Here is a 16,146-nt window from a genome sequence, read left to right on the forward strand (position 1 = left end):
GGAGATACAATCAGGGATTAATGTTCCTGAAAGTTGTTTTGTTGTCAGTTCTGTTGTCCATATTGTACTGACTTTATTCGGGAAGAATAAATTTCCTACTTCCAGGAATTTTTCTTCCCCCTAGAAAAAAAAATAGAGGTGAGGCATTTCACAAGTGGTTTGTGTCCCTATGAGTATCTACTGAAATTTGTACAGGAGAAAACTGAAGCATAAGAACTGTACATGTGAGAAAGCACAGCTTGATCTTATGTCAGATTTGGCTACTCCTGGCTTGAACTACTTTCTGGATTTTGACATGCTAGAGTAGTCTTCAAAACTTTAACTAATCCTTTGGGAATATTTCTGGGTGGCCTTCCAGTATGTACTTGCAGGATCTCTATAGAGCTCTAGCCAGCAGTGCTGGGAATCTCTTTGGCTCAGAGAAGTACTTATTCATTCCTGTTCAGAGTAGCTGGAAACCAAAGCAGAATAAAAGCCAACATCCACGATGGGATGTGGTTTGGTTTTGGTTTGGTTTTCCATTTGAATATTTTGTTCTAGAGTTTGTTTCTCAGGATAATGTGAAACAAAGTCAAATCTCACAGTGACATTGGTTTTCTTGATGGAGGGTCCTGTTTTCTATTGATAAGTTGCTTATTTCTTGCCATCCCCACATTTATTACTTCTTTCATTTCCCCATGAAGCATTTGTTTGCTTTTCAGTTCTGTTTCCCCATCTTTCTGTTTGCTCATTTCTCCAGCATTGTACTCAGAGTTTTTTGTTTTTTAAGGCTATTTTTGTACTTTCAAAATCTTGGCCGCCAATAGTCTTTCCCTTCATCTCTTTACGCACTCTTATCCCCCTAGGCATTTTAGCATGACTTCCAGAAGTCTTTCTTTCTGGCTTTGTAGTTTTCACACCACTTTCATGCTGTGTTCTAATTTGTTAGGTCGCTGGGTAGTTCTGTGATCTTAGTTCAGCTCTAGGCATCTTCATACTTATTACTTTTCCTACTGCTAAATATGGAAATGCCAAATGTGATCCACAGGTCACTTAGCTGTGTACAAAGCCTTTGTATGTGCTTTAAAGAGGTAGGTATCTGTTTCATAATTATGCCCAGAACCAGCTGATTGGTCTGTGGTGGCTAGAGAGCCCCTTGTGCGTGCCGGAGACTGAGAGAAATGTGCAGCCCTCAGGCAGCAATCTCTATCAGACAGATTTCAAGGTGGCCAAGGTCTTGGTAGCCAGAAAGACACATAGCCAAGCTTGCCAGATGCTGGTTGTCTCCCATTGCCCTTCTTATACCCCCCAAGGCAGAAGGAAGCTGTAGTAGGAACAGGAAGATGGGCTGTTACCAGATGGCCCTGGGGGAGCAATGGAGTTGTGCTGAATCTCGGAGGCCTGAGAATGTGAGCTGAGGCTAAGGAGCTTTTTCTCTTGCTCCTGCTGTCTGGGCGGTCCTGGCTGAGTGTTTCAGCCTCTCAGGTTGCCTTGGGTTTGGCCAGTTGCATGAGTTCCACTTGAGCAGGAATAAAGCAATGTCTCATTACTTCTGTTAGTAATATAAATGCTCTATTACAAAGGTGCTCTGAGACAGTCCCAACCTGCCTGATGACATCCCTTTAGATGACATCCCAAATACTTTGGGAGCTCCAAATGCAAGTCCCATTCCACTTTGTGCCATAAAAATAGAGCCACAATGGAGACTGAGGAGTTTTTCTCCAAATAATTGAATTCAAATGTAAGAAGGTCAGAACTTTTCACTAATGCAGTCCTCATGCTGCAGTTTCTCTCCTGTAGCCTTCAGGAGTTAGAGTAACTATGAAAATTGCATGAAACTTTGGTTATTATTTAAATTCAACTTCTCCTGTTAAACTAGGTTTTCAAAAGTCTAGGAATGGTTGCTGCCATGATGCAGAGCTGTTTAGGTTGAGCTCAGTGATCTGTGACTTCTGCTAATACATCTGGTTTGTCACATGCGTTGTCTCTGTCTAGATGTTTGGTTAATAATTGTCCAATTAACTTAGAGGCACCAGAGAGGAAGCAAAAAGTGGTGATTTTCTTTTTCCTCCCTACTGCTAGAAATAGTTTTCTGTCTATATGTGTGATTTTTGATAAACTGAATGTTCAGAAAATGCAGTCCCACAGTGGGATTAATCATTTCCCTTTTGAGTTACAGCCATGTCTGGTGTGTGAAATAAAGAGTTGCATTCTGTATTAAAGACAGGTGTATCATTTGCACTTAACTAGGTTAATTTTAGCCTGGTTTAGCGACATATACTTGCCTCAGCTGAAGCTTGTGGCAGAGGGAGAACAGGCTGTACTCTACAAGCTGACCTTTTGAAAAGGTAAAGCAAATAGTCATCTGAGAGAGGAGTGGTTGCTATCTTAGGAGTAGTTTAGAAAAAAATTTGTTTCCTGCCCTTCTGACCCAAACCTGTTTTGGCTAAAATTTACTGTGAGCTTTCCTTCCCTTTATTTAATTTTTCAGTTTTCTCCCTATGATAATGAGCAACAGGTGCAATAAAGAAAATGTGTTTTCTTCCTGACTTGAGGAAGTTGAACTGGAACAGGGATACAGGAGATGTTTAAAGTGTCCCTGAAAGAGCTGTTTTCTGAATGTACAAATAAGGAGTCAGTGCTGTTGCAGTGCATTAACTGCTCCCTCATGGCTGTTTGTGTCAGTGCAGTCAGGATACCCCTCAGAGCAGCACTGTTGCTTGTAGTGAAGTCCTAGAAATCGTCTGGAACTATTTCCTGGGAGCTTTAATTCCACCTGCAACAGGCGAAAGGAGGGTTTTCTTGTTTCAGCATCACAATGCCATGTATTAGGCTAAAAGAGCAGCTGTAAAAGTTTGGCCTCTGCTTCTGCTTGAGATGTGCTTTATCTTTAATACTTTACTCAGAGTAAGTGTTTATTTAGCTGAACTGGTCACTTGGAGTCATTATTGCTGATCATGCTGTTCCAACACAGCTGTGATGGCCAGAGGGCCCTTCACTTGCAAAGTGGCATTTGTGTTTGCATGGGTGTTTTTTTCTCTGTAAGTGTTACATCGATTCAAAAAGTGTCATTTCAGAGTAGTAAAAGAAGATCTTGCTTGTACTATGTGAGTCTCATTCTAGCCATTCAGGGACAAGACTTAAAACTGAGCTGCTGCAGTCTCCTGGTAGAGAAAATTGCAGATTACATGGTGTTTCTGATCTGGTGGAACCCCTGCATTCCTCTTTCTGGCCTTCAGCTGGACTTTTGACTGAATTCTGCAAAAACCAGTCTTCACCTGTCTCTCCTTACATACTTGTGTGCACTTGTACAGTTGTTTGCTCATGCTTTCTCTTAATATGATAGCAACTTTAAAAAGTGAACAGGCTTATTGAAAGAATTCTTTCTAGTACTGTTACAAGGTCCTTTCAGCAAGCAGGAATTTAGAGATGGATCCATGTCGTTTGACTCCTTGACAAATTCTTAGCCGTTACTGTTCAGTTGTACATCCCTTTTGTAATGATTTTCTTAATTTATGTTGTTTTAATTCCTTTTTTGTCAGCTTTAAATCTAAGTTTCATGTCTTCACAGGTTTATTTTCGGACAGTAGAACTTGTTCAGGAGCCTATTCCTGGCTCACCAGGTCTGAGTTTCTACTTCAGAATCAATGGCCGACCCATTTTTATTAAGGGCTCAAACTGGATTCCAGCAGATTCTTTCCAGGACAGAGTGACCTCTCACACGTAAGCCACATTTGATGTTCTCTAAGGATAAAGGATAATGTTTTCCTCCTCCTGATTATCTCTATACCCTTTATCAAAGGTTGGCTTTAGTGGGTAAAACTTTCAAGGTAGAACACTAATTGTTGTGGGTGGGAGGGGGAGGCTTCAGAATTAGGGCTTAATTAACATGAACAGATTTGAGTGATGTTCAAGGCGTGTAGGTGCAATTGCTGGTGGGAAGGTGATTGTTTGCTGTTCATAGTTACTGGCCTTTTGGGTATTTTTAGGGATGATCCTCAGGCTGTTTGACCTTGTCTGGACACATCCATTGGTAGTCAGAGGATGTGCACTTCATCCATGTCCTAACCTATATCGTGCAGGGTTATGTAGGCGCATGGCAGCCACTCCCCTTCTCCTGATCTCATCTAGGCTACTTGGATTTCAGTGCTCAGCACCACAGAGATTCAGGTGGGATGGGGGCTGTCCTGTACTTGGTCTAAGCTTTGCTCTGGGGTATTGGGGAGCCAAGACAGCAGGGCATGCTGCTGTGTGCATTCACATGCAATTTAGAGGCTACCAGTATGATTTAAGGAAAAATGAAGCCTAAAACCCTTAAAATGAGATTCCCAGTCTCAGTATTTCTTCTCACCCTCTCACTCCCCTATTCTCTGTATGCATTATGGAACTCAGGAAGAGGATATACATTTCTGATTGTGTTTAAAGAGAATTTGAATTCAAGTAATTGACATACAAAGCAAGTAGTATCAGAGGAGAAAAGACCAACATGATTAATAAAACACAGTATTTCTAAATTTGGTCCTGCCAAAACTTCCGTAAAAGCACTTACATATGTGTCACTCCATCTATTTTTCAAGTGTTAGCAGGATCAAGCAATTTTTTCTGCGCAAAATATTGCTTTTTGAGAGCTCTGTCCAGACATGCAGGTTTAGAAACCAGAGTATTTTGATACTTTCTGTTAGAGGTATGAGTCATAGATTGCCTACTAATGATTTAGATTTGGGTGGTTTTTTTTGGTAGGGGCATTTATTTCTTCGTTTTTTTGTATAACCTTAGAAATTCTTAACTAATACAACTTCACAAAACTTCTATGTCTCCTTTTTGTATTTGACAGACTAAGGCTACTCTTGAAGTCTGCAGCAGATGCTAACATGAATGCCCTTCGGGTTTGGGGAGGAGGAGTATATGAACAAGATGAATTTTACGATATTTGTGATGAAATAGGAATAATGGTAAAAACAATAAACACAGAATAATTATTTAAAAACTGTCAAGAACTTGTAAATGAAAATCCACTTCAAATTTAAAAAAAGAGAATTAATACAGAAGTTCTAACCATCTGTCCAAAGGACGTTGTGGAGTATCAGCACAACAGATCAGATTAACCTGATTTTTTGGTTGACTGGTTGGGGTTCTTTCATTTCTTTGTAATTTTAATGGTTTTTGATTACAGAGGCTGTCTGAATCTGGAAGTGATATTTTGCAGACTTTGTTGTAGAAGGTCACCATTAGGTAGAGGGTGGCTATGCTCGTCTCAGTTTCGGAAATGGATTTTATTTCTTTTAAAAGTATTTTCTTCTTTTTAGCAATAGCTGAAAAGGGTTGGGTAGTTTTGGTTCAAACTTCTCATTTGGTCCAAAGACAAACATGGAAGGCATTATCCAAGGGGCCATTTTGAATAAACTATAATTGAATATAAATGTAACTGTAAGGGGAACACCTGCTGCAATCCCTAATCCTAGATGAGTACCTTTGATTATATAAGCTTGGAGGCATGTATTAATAAGTTTTGATGAAGTAGTGACTAGATGAATGAAGGCCAAGTTGTATCTGGTATTAAAAATCCTGACAAGTGTGTTTGGTCTTAGTCTACACCATAAGAAGCAGGGAAACAGAATTCATACCTTGCTGCCTTCAGATGTGCGTGCTTGCAAAAAAAAAAAAAGTTACATCTATTTTAGTGATCTGAATGAGTGTCCTGGTTTTCAAGGCTTCTGAGCACTTACAGTTCTTCAATTTTTGACACCAGGCACCTTAAGTAGGCCGCATAGATCTGTGTCTGTACAGTGCTCAGTGCAAGATTTAGATCCTATTTAACAGCCAAAATAGCAAGTAAATGCAGAAAATCAGACCCCTTTTCTGGAGGGGCAGTGGGGGAGGCTTTTGGTTTTGTTTCTTCTGATGGTCTTGTAAAGGCTTAAAAGTGCATTGGAGTCAAACTGTGCTTAAGGAAAACCAGTGATAGTTCACTGAGGGAAATAGTGAGAAAGTTTCTTTCAATAGAGAGTTTTGACACCAACAGTCACTAAAGGATTATGAGTGATTCTGCAGCAATAGCTTTGCTTTTCCTGTACAGTGTTAGGATTGTAACAATTATTAATGGCTCCATTATCCCCCACTGTCCTATTCTTTATCTTCAGTTTCCTTAGGGAAGGTGTGCTGAAAAGAGCCTTGGAAAAGCACATTCTCACTGCAATGAAAATGCAATTCTATGAGGAGCTGATCTCTGTCTCTCAATATGTAGCGTGGTGTTAGAAAAGTGGAATCTCCTACAGACCCCTTTGGGTTAAGGTGCTCCTTCTAGAGCTCTTTTCCTTAACATATTAGACAGACTAGAAGGAGCCTCAAGGTTATGGCAATTTACAAAACAAAACAGGTAAACAAGAAATCTTATCCATCTCATTGGTCTTCTGTTCCCATTTTTTGTAATTTTGCTGCAAGGTACAAATGGAGTTTATTGTTATTGAATTGAAAGGCTTGCTGTTCTCTAGTTGTATCTACTTGATCTTTCTTTGAAGAGAAAGATCACTGTGTTTTTAGACCATCTAGTTTGTTTCTGCCCCTCTTACTGGGTAAGATTTGCTGGTTTTTAGATAATTTTGTATGGAGGTGTTTTCTTAACAAGTACACATTAAGGTCTGTTAAGTGTGCTCAGTGCCACATCAGAAGAATTATTGTCTCTTCTCATTAAGTAGTGGGGATTTGGTGTTACACCTGCAGAATAGTAAGTAAATATGAAATTGTTCTGTTCAGCTGCAAATTGGTACATGTTCATGTTTCTGATTGTTGTGTTGAAACTCACAGAACTTCATCTACTGAGCAGTATTCCTCTCCTCAATGTAGGCTGTCAGGAGCTGATTCCTAAGGGTAAATATTTTGTAACCCTGATATTGAGGATAACCACAGTGGAATATGCACACACTTGAGCCCCATGGTCACTGTGATTTGTTTTCTGTCTGAACAAAGGACTGTACATCCCAATAGCCATGTATGTTGCAAGTATGTAAAGTAACTTGCTGACAGTTTTTTTAATCTTTCCTTTCCCTTGTAGATTTGGCAGGATTTCATGTTTGCGTGTGCACTATATCCAACCAACCAGAATTTTTTAGAATCCGTAAGAGCAGAAGTTTCTCATCAGGTATTTTATCCATGTGTCAAAGCTCTATTTCACATTATCTATTTTTCATTGACTGACTGTGTAAGTTAGCTTTCCAAAAATGGTTTTTTGAAGCTTTTGTTGTTAGTGTACTTTTATGTAGCAGACACAAAATGTAACCTTGCTGAATCTTCTTGAAATCTTCTGACTGTTTGCAGGAGTTGTCAGTCAAGAAGACTGCACAGAATTTATCTTTCACACATGGCTGAGTGGAGGTCCATAGTACATACATGCATAAGACGGATGTATGCCAGCATATTAGAAATTTTCCTTTCTGAAAGTGTATATTACAAAACTTTGAGGCTGGTGGCAGACGGAGGGAATAGTGAACCATGTGGCAAAAAAAGGGGATTGTAGGCTTAGCATATGTAATGTGGACTTGTAATTCAACTAGTAATAAAGTGATTATTTAAAAAAATTTATTGTTAAGATAAATAATTTTGCTTGACTTCTGAAACTGTAAGTTGTATTTCAGGTGCGACGTTTAAAATCTCATCCATCAATTATTTTGTGGAGTGGTAACAATGAAAATGAAGCAGCAATTGCAAGCAACTGGTTCTCTATACCTTATCCTGACATAGGAATCTATATCAAAGACTATGTGACCCTTTATGTGAAGAACATACGTGAAATAGTTCTTCGTGTAAGTAATCTCAATGTAGGAGGAAATGGTTTGGCAAAAGGTTTTAATGGTTTGGCAAAAGGTTTTAATGTTTGAACAAGCTGGGATTTCCTTTTTTTCTTTTAATCCTTTTAAGAGATGAGGAAGAGCATTTTGAGAAATTGCTCTTTCCAAGCTCTTCTAAATAACTCTCTAAACTCAAGAGTTATTCTCCAAATAAAAAAAATATTAAAAAAATTACATGTCTTTAACATTTTATGATATGTAAAGTAAGACCTGAAAGTGTAGTAGATCTTGCTTCTTTTTTCTTTCCTGCTTTTAGTATGTCCACGAGTGCCTTCACTTCTAGTGGACAAAAATCAGCCCATTGCCCATTAATTAATTAATCTCAGTGATAAGGTTTTCTTTATCTAATTTTGTTGAAGAATACTGTGAAAAGCATTCAACAGCCCTCAGATCTTTTAATAGCAGTTGAAAAAAATCTATAAAGATGTTATTTCTTCAGTATGTGACTGAATATTTTTTGTTCTAGGCAGGTAAAGCAAAAGTGATGCTAAACATTGAATTCATGCTGTGTAGTCATTGTATTGATTTTGTAAACAAAATATTGGTATTCTACAGTATATGAAGGCAAAGTAAAATATTTTGATAAAAATTTAAACTGCAAGTATGCAGTCCACAAACACCTGGCATCCTTAATGAAGTCTAGTGTGATTTTGCACAGGTTTTTTAGGTTTATTTATCCTCTTAGAAGAGGAGATTCTGGATTTCTGTGCTGAGCTGTGTGTAAAGGTGTGCTGTGGTATTTTTGTGAGTAGCTACATGAGTTGGGTGGCCAGTGTGTGTGCAACAAAGTGAGGTGTTCTGGCTTGGTACTTGTGCAGCATTGCCATCCAAGATGGACCCATTTTTATTTTAAATCCATAGAATAGCTATTTTGAGTGCAAAAGGGAACCATAGAGGGAGATAACTTCAGGTCCTGTGTAATACAAGCCAGCTGAGGAAACCTGTAACGACCAATAGTGGTGGACTTGGTAACTTGAAAAGACTTCTACCTTTGAGCTAGACTTAAGGGAATCCAGGATTTCCTGTAGTAAATTGTTTCAGTTAATTATTAATTACTCACACCAACAAAAAAAAGAAGATGGTGATGTGGGAAACAGGATTGTTTCTTAAAATGGGGCAAATGTCTGAGTGCATTGCTGTGTTCGAGTCAATGGCAGTAACTTCTTACTGGTAACTATGCTTGGGCCTCTATCTTACTAGAAGTAGGATGTTGAATGAATTATACCTGCAAAAGGATTCCTTCAGTACTTTGCAGACTATTGTTAAAAGATTTAGTATTCTAAGTCTACTGAGACTATAAATAAAGGCAGCTCTGAACAATTTGAAATGTAACCCTTCTTGTAATCTCATCTATCTTAGCATGCAGAGCCAGATAAAATAACAATAACCTGTAATGATACCATGCAAGCATTAAAAGCAGAACACCTTGGATTTGTTAGGACTAAATTTAGGTGACTGTTTAATAAGAAAGGAGAAAATCATGGCCTTGTTCCTGTAAAAACACTGCAAAAGTAATAATTTTCCATAAAGAAGTCATAGTACTCCAATATTAATGTTCCTTGAGTATATATTTCACAAGGCACACTTTAAATAGCCTTCATTAAGAATTTAGAGGCATATAAAGATAGAAAATCTCTTGATGTGAGGAGAGAATCCCTCAGAAGAGCAGAGCAAGCAGAATCATGCCCAGCTGTCCTCCAAGAACATAAGTAAGAAGCTAATTAAATAAGTAAAGATGATGAATGTTAGGACATAAAAAGGGAATGTTCCCTAGGTGGTGACTCAGAAATTTGGAAGAAGTATGGTCTCCCTGCCCCCAAGCCCCTCTTTTCAAAAAATAGTCTATGTATTCAGATAGTAAATGTCAATCACTTTGTAAAGGGGTTGTATTTTTGTCTTGTTTTGTGGGTTTTTTTTTAAATCCCAGGAAGATAAGAGTCGTCCTTTTGTGGCATCCAGTCCCACCAATGGCTTGGAGTCAGTTAAAGAAGGCTGGCTCTCCCGGGATCCTTACGACACCCATTATGGTGACACACACTTCTATGACTACAGCAATGACTGCTGGAACTGGACAATGTATCCTAAAACTCGTTTTGCTTCAGAGTATGGATTTCAGTCCTGGCCTTCCTTCAGTAGCATTGAAAAGGTAAGGCTGGGCTTCCACACCTTGCTGTCCCCTTTGCTCTCATTTAGTGAGGTCAATGAGTCTCTTGCCAAAAAACTTCTGCATCCAAACCATAGTAATGTGTTGTTAGGCATGGTGTGGCATAAGTGGGATAGAGGTGTGTGCTGGTGGGGAGGGAGGGGATGGAACCATTCTGTTTGCCTCCTCGGTGTTCAATATACTTACCTTGAATGTTGCAAGAGGGACTTGGTTTGGATGAGAGACTATTATGAAACTGTTATTTCTGGTAGTAATTCTATTTAATGTATAGAGGAGAGGAGAAATATGACAAAAGCTGAATTGTGCTGGATTTTAAAATGTTTTGATTTCTGTGTATTTACCAGTTTCTTTCATTTAAATAATGTTTCTTAATGTATTGCATGTAAGAGGATTTGGTTTTGTCTCCATTAAATTTAGATATTATATGTTCTGTCTTATTTATCAAAGTGGAACAGAGACATACCATGCTGTTTGTTCATTTGTCCAGGGAGAGATGTTGATACTCATGCATGCAAGCAAAAGGAGTTCAGAATGTTTCTTTCAATTTGCTGGGCAAAGCCTATTATCTGAAGCATTATCAGAACATTCATCTATATTAATAACAATAAAAATTATTCAATCCAACCTAAAAAGAAACAAATTTATATAAGATTGTTTAGAGAGAGTAATTACAATGAAAACTTGGCAAGAATAACTTAAGGAGTTATGCTTTGTTGTTGTCTTTAGTTAAAAAAAGCTGGTTTATATAATTTGTTATCAGAGGCAGGTTTTGAAAATATATAGACGTATTATTACAATTTATACCCCTACTGACTTACATAACTTTTACACCTCAATGTGTTTGACTAGATTACATTCTTCCATATTAATGTAGGGTGTTTCTGATTTACCATGAATGCAAGCAAAACTCTGAGGTCCGTTGGCCAACCCAAACCTTAGGATAGTTAAGTTAAATGCCAGTGAGCCAAAAGTTACTCTTCTGGGGTCAACAGCAATGTGTGTTTTCATTTATTTGTACAAGGAGTGTAAGCAAAGGGTGTTAGTGATTAAAAATCTTTGCATGAATACATGAGGCACTATAGAAATATACTACCAGTGTTAAGGTTTTGGATGATATCAGTAGGCTGTAATGGATATACTTTCCTCAATATCCTGGCTGTCATTGTACCTTCTACCTTTTCATTCAGATACCTTATTTTTGTGGTTTTTAAAAGGTTTCCTCCCCTGAGGACTGGTCCTACACAAGCAATTTTTCTCTCCATCGGCAGCACCATGAAGGTGGCAATATTCAGATGCTTCAAGAGATTGGGCGTCATTTCAAGCTTCCCCAGAGCCCAGATCCTGTAAAGCAGTTCAAGGATATGATTTACCTCACTCAGGTAATTGTGATTCTTCCGTAGAAGTAGCTGTCAATACTTGTTCCATTAAATTCTGTCAGCTGTTAGAGCTGGACCTGGTCCCTTCAGGAGTGTTCCATCATACAGAAAGTTTCCATTCTGACGAACTGGAGAGTCCAGTTTGGTTTGGAGCTAGCTTGTCTCTCTTTTATTATAGAGAGACTCCAGTTCTCATGATAGAAGGGCTGAAATAATCAGGGAATTACCCAGAAACTGGGAGAAAATCTGTCTGAAAGTATATGCTGCCTTGGTCCTTCTCCCCAACTGGGCTCGCATAGCTGGGGGAGGATGCAGAGATGTGCTGCTGGGCTTCCATTGTACAAGATTATTCCCAGTGCTGCATGTTACTCCCTGTTCCAGGGTGGGGATGTTTTGCTCTTCATGTGGCCCTTGTAGGCTCACTGCTTTGATTCTTGCCACATGGAAAGCACAAGCTTTGGAAGCAATATTTTTTCCAAAGAATGTAGTTCTCTATTAATTAGAGAATTTTATTTTTTTATGGACTCAAATTTTGATATTTTAGAAAATTCATTTTGAGTTTTTTTTCAAATCAGAAGCATGTATTTTGCTTTTCATTCATAGTAATTCTACATCATGCTTGCTTCTTTATTTGTGATTTCTGTGCAATTTTTAAAAGATGCTAAGTAATTTTCTAATGGTATTATGCAAATTGAAAGTGCTGTTAATTTTTGGTGTGTTTCAAGAATTTCAGAAACACTCTTGATGGAAGTAACTGCACACTCACTAAGTTTCTAATGTTTGAGAGCTGCTGTCAGCAGGTTTTATATAAAAGCAAAATTGCTTGAGAATTTTTGGCACTCCTGACAAGAGAACAAGGATAGATGATGCTGTGAAATTGAAACCGGGGTAAAGCTTTCACCATGAGGTCCTGACTCAGAAAAGCTGAGAGAGTTTCTGTAAGGCTAAGTCTGCTAAGGCCTTATTAACAGGTTAAACAATTTAATACCAAAATAAGGATAGCAAAAAAGGATAAAGAAAGCAAACTTGCTTTAGTGATTAACTAGAAGTAATATCTTTACCTTTTGGGCTTTCAACTTTTTTTTAAGAATTTCTTTATATTTCCCCAGCCTAATAATAAACTGTGTGAAGAACATACCAGTCTGTTTAGCACCCATTGAGAACTTGGCCAATGAAAAATTCTGAAAAGTGGTTTCTAGATGTCATGAAGAAGGAGAAAAGGAGTGGGAGTGCAACTGAAAAAAGGTTGCTTTTCTGATGCACAGTTCTGACTGTATAGTGAGAATATGAGTTCAGAGTGTAGGGATTTAGACACCAAGGTAATGTATATTGAAGGAAATGCAGCTTAACATCATTTTGCAACTCTGGAGGGGGTTATTTAAATTAATGTAAAAAATTACTTATTTTAAATTTCATTTTATTTTCTTTGATTTACCTTTCAAAGACTATCCTCACTGTTTGGAAGTAGCCCCATATGAGATTCCTGAAGGGTGCTGCTTGCAAAGCTGTTGGGAGCTGCTAGGAATAGATCTCCTTTCAGCAGAGTTCCACTGCACTGCAGTGGATACTCCTCAGGGCTCAAGTTTAAAGTTAGTTATGTGCTGTTGCTGTGAAGTCTGTGTTGTGTATCAATATATTCACACATGTTTTGAAAAAAAAGTAAAATCCAATATGCCAAAAATAATTTTTATCTCTTTGTTGACCAAGGTGATGCAGGCTCAGTGTATAAAGACAGAAACTGAATTCTATCGTTTTAGTCAAAGTGAAATAATCAATGGGGAAGGACACACCATGGGAGCTCTGTACTGGCAACTCAATGATATTTGGCAGGCACCTTCGTGGGCTTCCTTGGGTAAGTTTTGTGGCAGTCTGGTAAAAAGCACCAGCTACCAGTTGTGTTTTCCTCATCTGGAAGTATCAGAATAGGAAATACAGCTCTGCTCTGTCTCTTGGGCGCCTTTACAAACTTTGAACGTATTTTTGTCCATCCTTTAGAAATGTATCACAGATGAGATTTATGATGTAAAAATTGAACATCTAGATTTCTTCTCTAGTCAGCTGGGGGAGAGATGGATATCTCCAAATGTGATTCATTGTGTCCTTAACTGTCTCAGAACTGGGGTGAATTATCTTCTCCATGATGAATTTGAGTTTCACAGAACTTCGTAAGGTATCTCTCACCCAGCATAGCTTCTGAGGAGCTTTTTATAGGAGATGACTGGCTGAGATTTGATGTCTAACTTGGTGTCAGATGAGGTGAATCATTCCTCATGACTAAATTATTCTGTTAATATGCTATTTACACATATTTTTTTCCTCTTAGAACACAAAACTAATCAGACATATAAAGAGATAAATAACTTAGACAGTAAGAAGTAGGGGAGGAATGAGGCATGTGTGGCATGAGGGAAGTGGCTGTGTTTTATGTTCCAAACATTTTGTCCAGGCTTGTTTTGAAGTGGAGAAGCTGTCCTATGGCAGCTGTATAGGACTTGGGTAGATTCTCTTTCAATTTTAGTTATTTCTTGCATATTTTGGTTTTGAAAATCTTTATTTAAGCATTCCATGTGTGAAAAAATATGAAAAAACTAGAAAAAGAGAAGAAAAAAAATAAGAGTGTCTATGGACAATCTTGATGTGCCCTTGGAATAAAATGCCATTTGGCCTGGTTTTGGGAAAAAATTAGCCCACACCATCCTCCCCCTCTTTTTCTGGGAGATGTTTGTCCCTCTCCCTTTCTGTTCTTTTTATTTTTTCTTTTTTTGATTAATCCAAACAAAATAGCTGCAACAACAAAGCAAAAACTAGTAGAAGAAGGAGGCTAATTTATGTAAATGATAAGGCAGTGGTCCAGCTATGATGCTCATCTTTCTGGACTTTCTAGACTTGTATTAGGAAATGGAATATCACAATGTTCACTGTTATGATTCTAGCAATAAGTGATGCTCGTAGGTTTTAAGTGCCACAAGAGAAAAAGATGCTTGGAAAAGTGTCCCTTTGTAAACACAGGTGTATTGATAATGTAATGGTTGTGGAGACCATAAATGTCTTTTTGAGTACAGAGATGACATCACTGTAGAATATTTATCAGATGCTTGAATTATTCATATGTTGTTGAAGTTTAGCAGAAAGAAGCACGGCAGAGATACAGCTGTTCCTTTGTTTTGTTGTATTCCCTCAGTGGGATGAGGAAAGGTTTAATATTCATTTAATTAGGCAGTGTGGTAGAGGGATTTTGAAATGCTAATGGCTGAAATTATGCAATGCAAGAGTTGGGAGAAATTAGTTTTATTTGCACTTCAAAAACACGTTTCTGCATCTTGTTAGGTGGCACAGTAGTATCGCCAATGAGTGCTTTTATTTAAATCTGTTGCTTTGCAGAAAGTCATGGAGGGGTTTACATAATTTCCGGTACAAAGCAGAAACTTTTGCACGTGGTGGGGAAGGAAGAAGGTAGCAAATGTTTCTCCTCTTAACTTTTACCTTTAAGATGTTTGCTTGGGTTGAATGAAAACACAGCACAGCACTTGTGTCACAGTACTTCTGGCTTCAGCTCAGAAGTAAAAAGCTTTTATCACAACTGGGTTCTGACTGTTAGCACCTAGCTGTGAAGCTGGCTGTGCCATGTTTGAAGGCTTTAGCATCTCTGCAGTATGTTTTGGTGGAGTGCTGTGACACTCTCAGACAAGTGTCACCTTAAGGTACCCAACTCAGTAGTCTTGAGATCCCCTTGAGCAGATAACTGGCTTTTATTGCAGGTTCAATATTTAGAGCCCCTGGTGAGCCCCAGTACAGGCTGTTCTGGAGAATAATTGATCTGAATTCATGAGGCTGAGGTGAGGAAAGAACTAGCAGCATGTTTCTCAGGTTGCATTTAATGGTGTGAAGTGATTAATTTAAAATCATTTCAGGGAGATCTGTTTATTTGCACTCCTGCCATCAGAGTAGAAGGCTTCAGGGAAGAGTCAGAAAAAAGGGTATTGGGGTCTCATTACAAGCCTGATTCTAATTTCCTGTCCTGAAGTTTAATACCACAGAGAGTGCAATTCCCTTGTTATTGTCAAGAAAAATTGAGGAACTTGGATTTCTGTAAGAATTTCTTTAAATGTCGAGGAGGAGAAAACCACCCCAGGGCTATTTGAAGTAACTTTTGACTGTTGCCTTTGGGCATACATGTCTGTAATAGGAAAGTTTAAACCCAGAGGTTTCTCATGATAACTTCCTGACCTCCAGATTTTTTACATCCATTTTTGGGTGTGTGTCTGTAGTGTATTTGGTATGCAACTTGCCTGTTTTTAAAGAAAGTAATGTAGTTTTGGTCCCATGGAAATCAAGACAACAGAAGAACTGAAAAATATGGGCTTTTAAATTAGCTTCAGTTTTCCTTGCTGTCTGAAGTTACTTTGACAAATGTATTTTTAAGATCCTGTTGCTGGAAAAGTTGTCTTTGGAAAACACTTCCTGTGTGAAACTGCTGCATCAGTTGAGTTTTGGTTCTTTAAAATGGCTCTGGTTTTTTTGGGAAGGGACATACCAGTATTAAAAGCTGATTTGAGTTAAGCAGGCTAATGATGTTTCAAACATTCCAAAACAATGGATGTCAGAGTAGTAGAGTGGGTTTTGAAATGGTGCAAACTTTAAAGTGTGTGGTTTGTTTGATTTTGTTTGTTGGCTGGGAATTTTGTTTGCTTGGGCTTTCCTGTGGAAGTCTGATGCCATGTTCGCTCTGAGTGTGTTGTCTTCACTGTAAAGGTTTTTTGAGGATCTCTGCTGCCTTGGCAGA

At 38.3% G+C, this 16,146-nt stretch overlaps 1 protein-coding gene across 1 annotated transcript in view; it reads left to right on the forward strand.

Moving 5' to 3' along the window:
- MANBA (mannosidase beta) overlaps positions 1–16,146 on the forward strand; it is a 45,329-nt gene that overhangs the window by 21,122 nt on the left and 8,061 nt on the right. Inside the window, exons 8-14 of the mRNA XM_005418255.3 lie at positions 3,551–3,702; positions 4,814–4,931; positions 7,031–7,117; positions 7,611–7,778; positions 9,751–9,969; positions 11,202–11,366; positions 13,071–13,215. Of these exons, the coding sequence (XP_005418312.2) occupies positions 3,551–3,702; positions 4,814–4,931; positions 7,031–7,117; positions 7,611–7,778; positions 9,751–9,969; positions 11,202–11,366; positions 13,071–13,215 (1,054 nt within the window). The remainder of the gene's footprint in view (positions 1–3,550; positions 3,703–4,813; positions 4,932–7,030; positions 7,118–7,610; positions 7,779–9,750; positions 9,970–11,201; positions 11,367–13,070; positions 13,216–16,146) is intronic.

This window comes from Geospiza fortis, unplaced genomic scaffold (genome assembly GCF_000277835.1).
Source record: "Geospiza fortis unplaced genomic scaffold, GeoFor_1.0 scaffold11, whole genome shotgun sequence".
NCBI lineage: Eukaryota > Metazoa > Chordata > Aves > Passeriformes > Thraupidae > Geospiza > Geospiza fortis.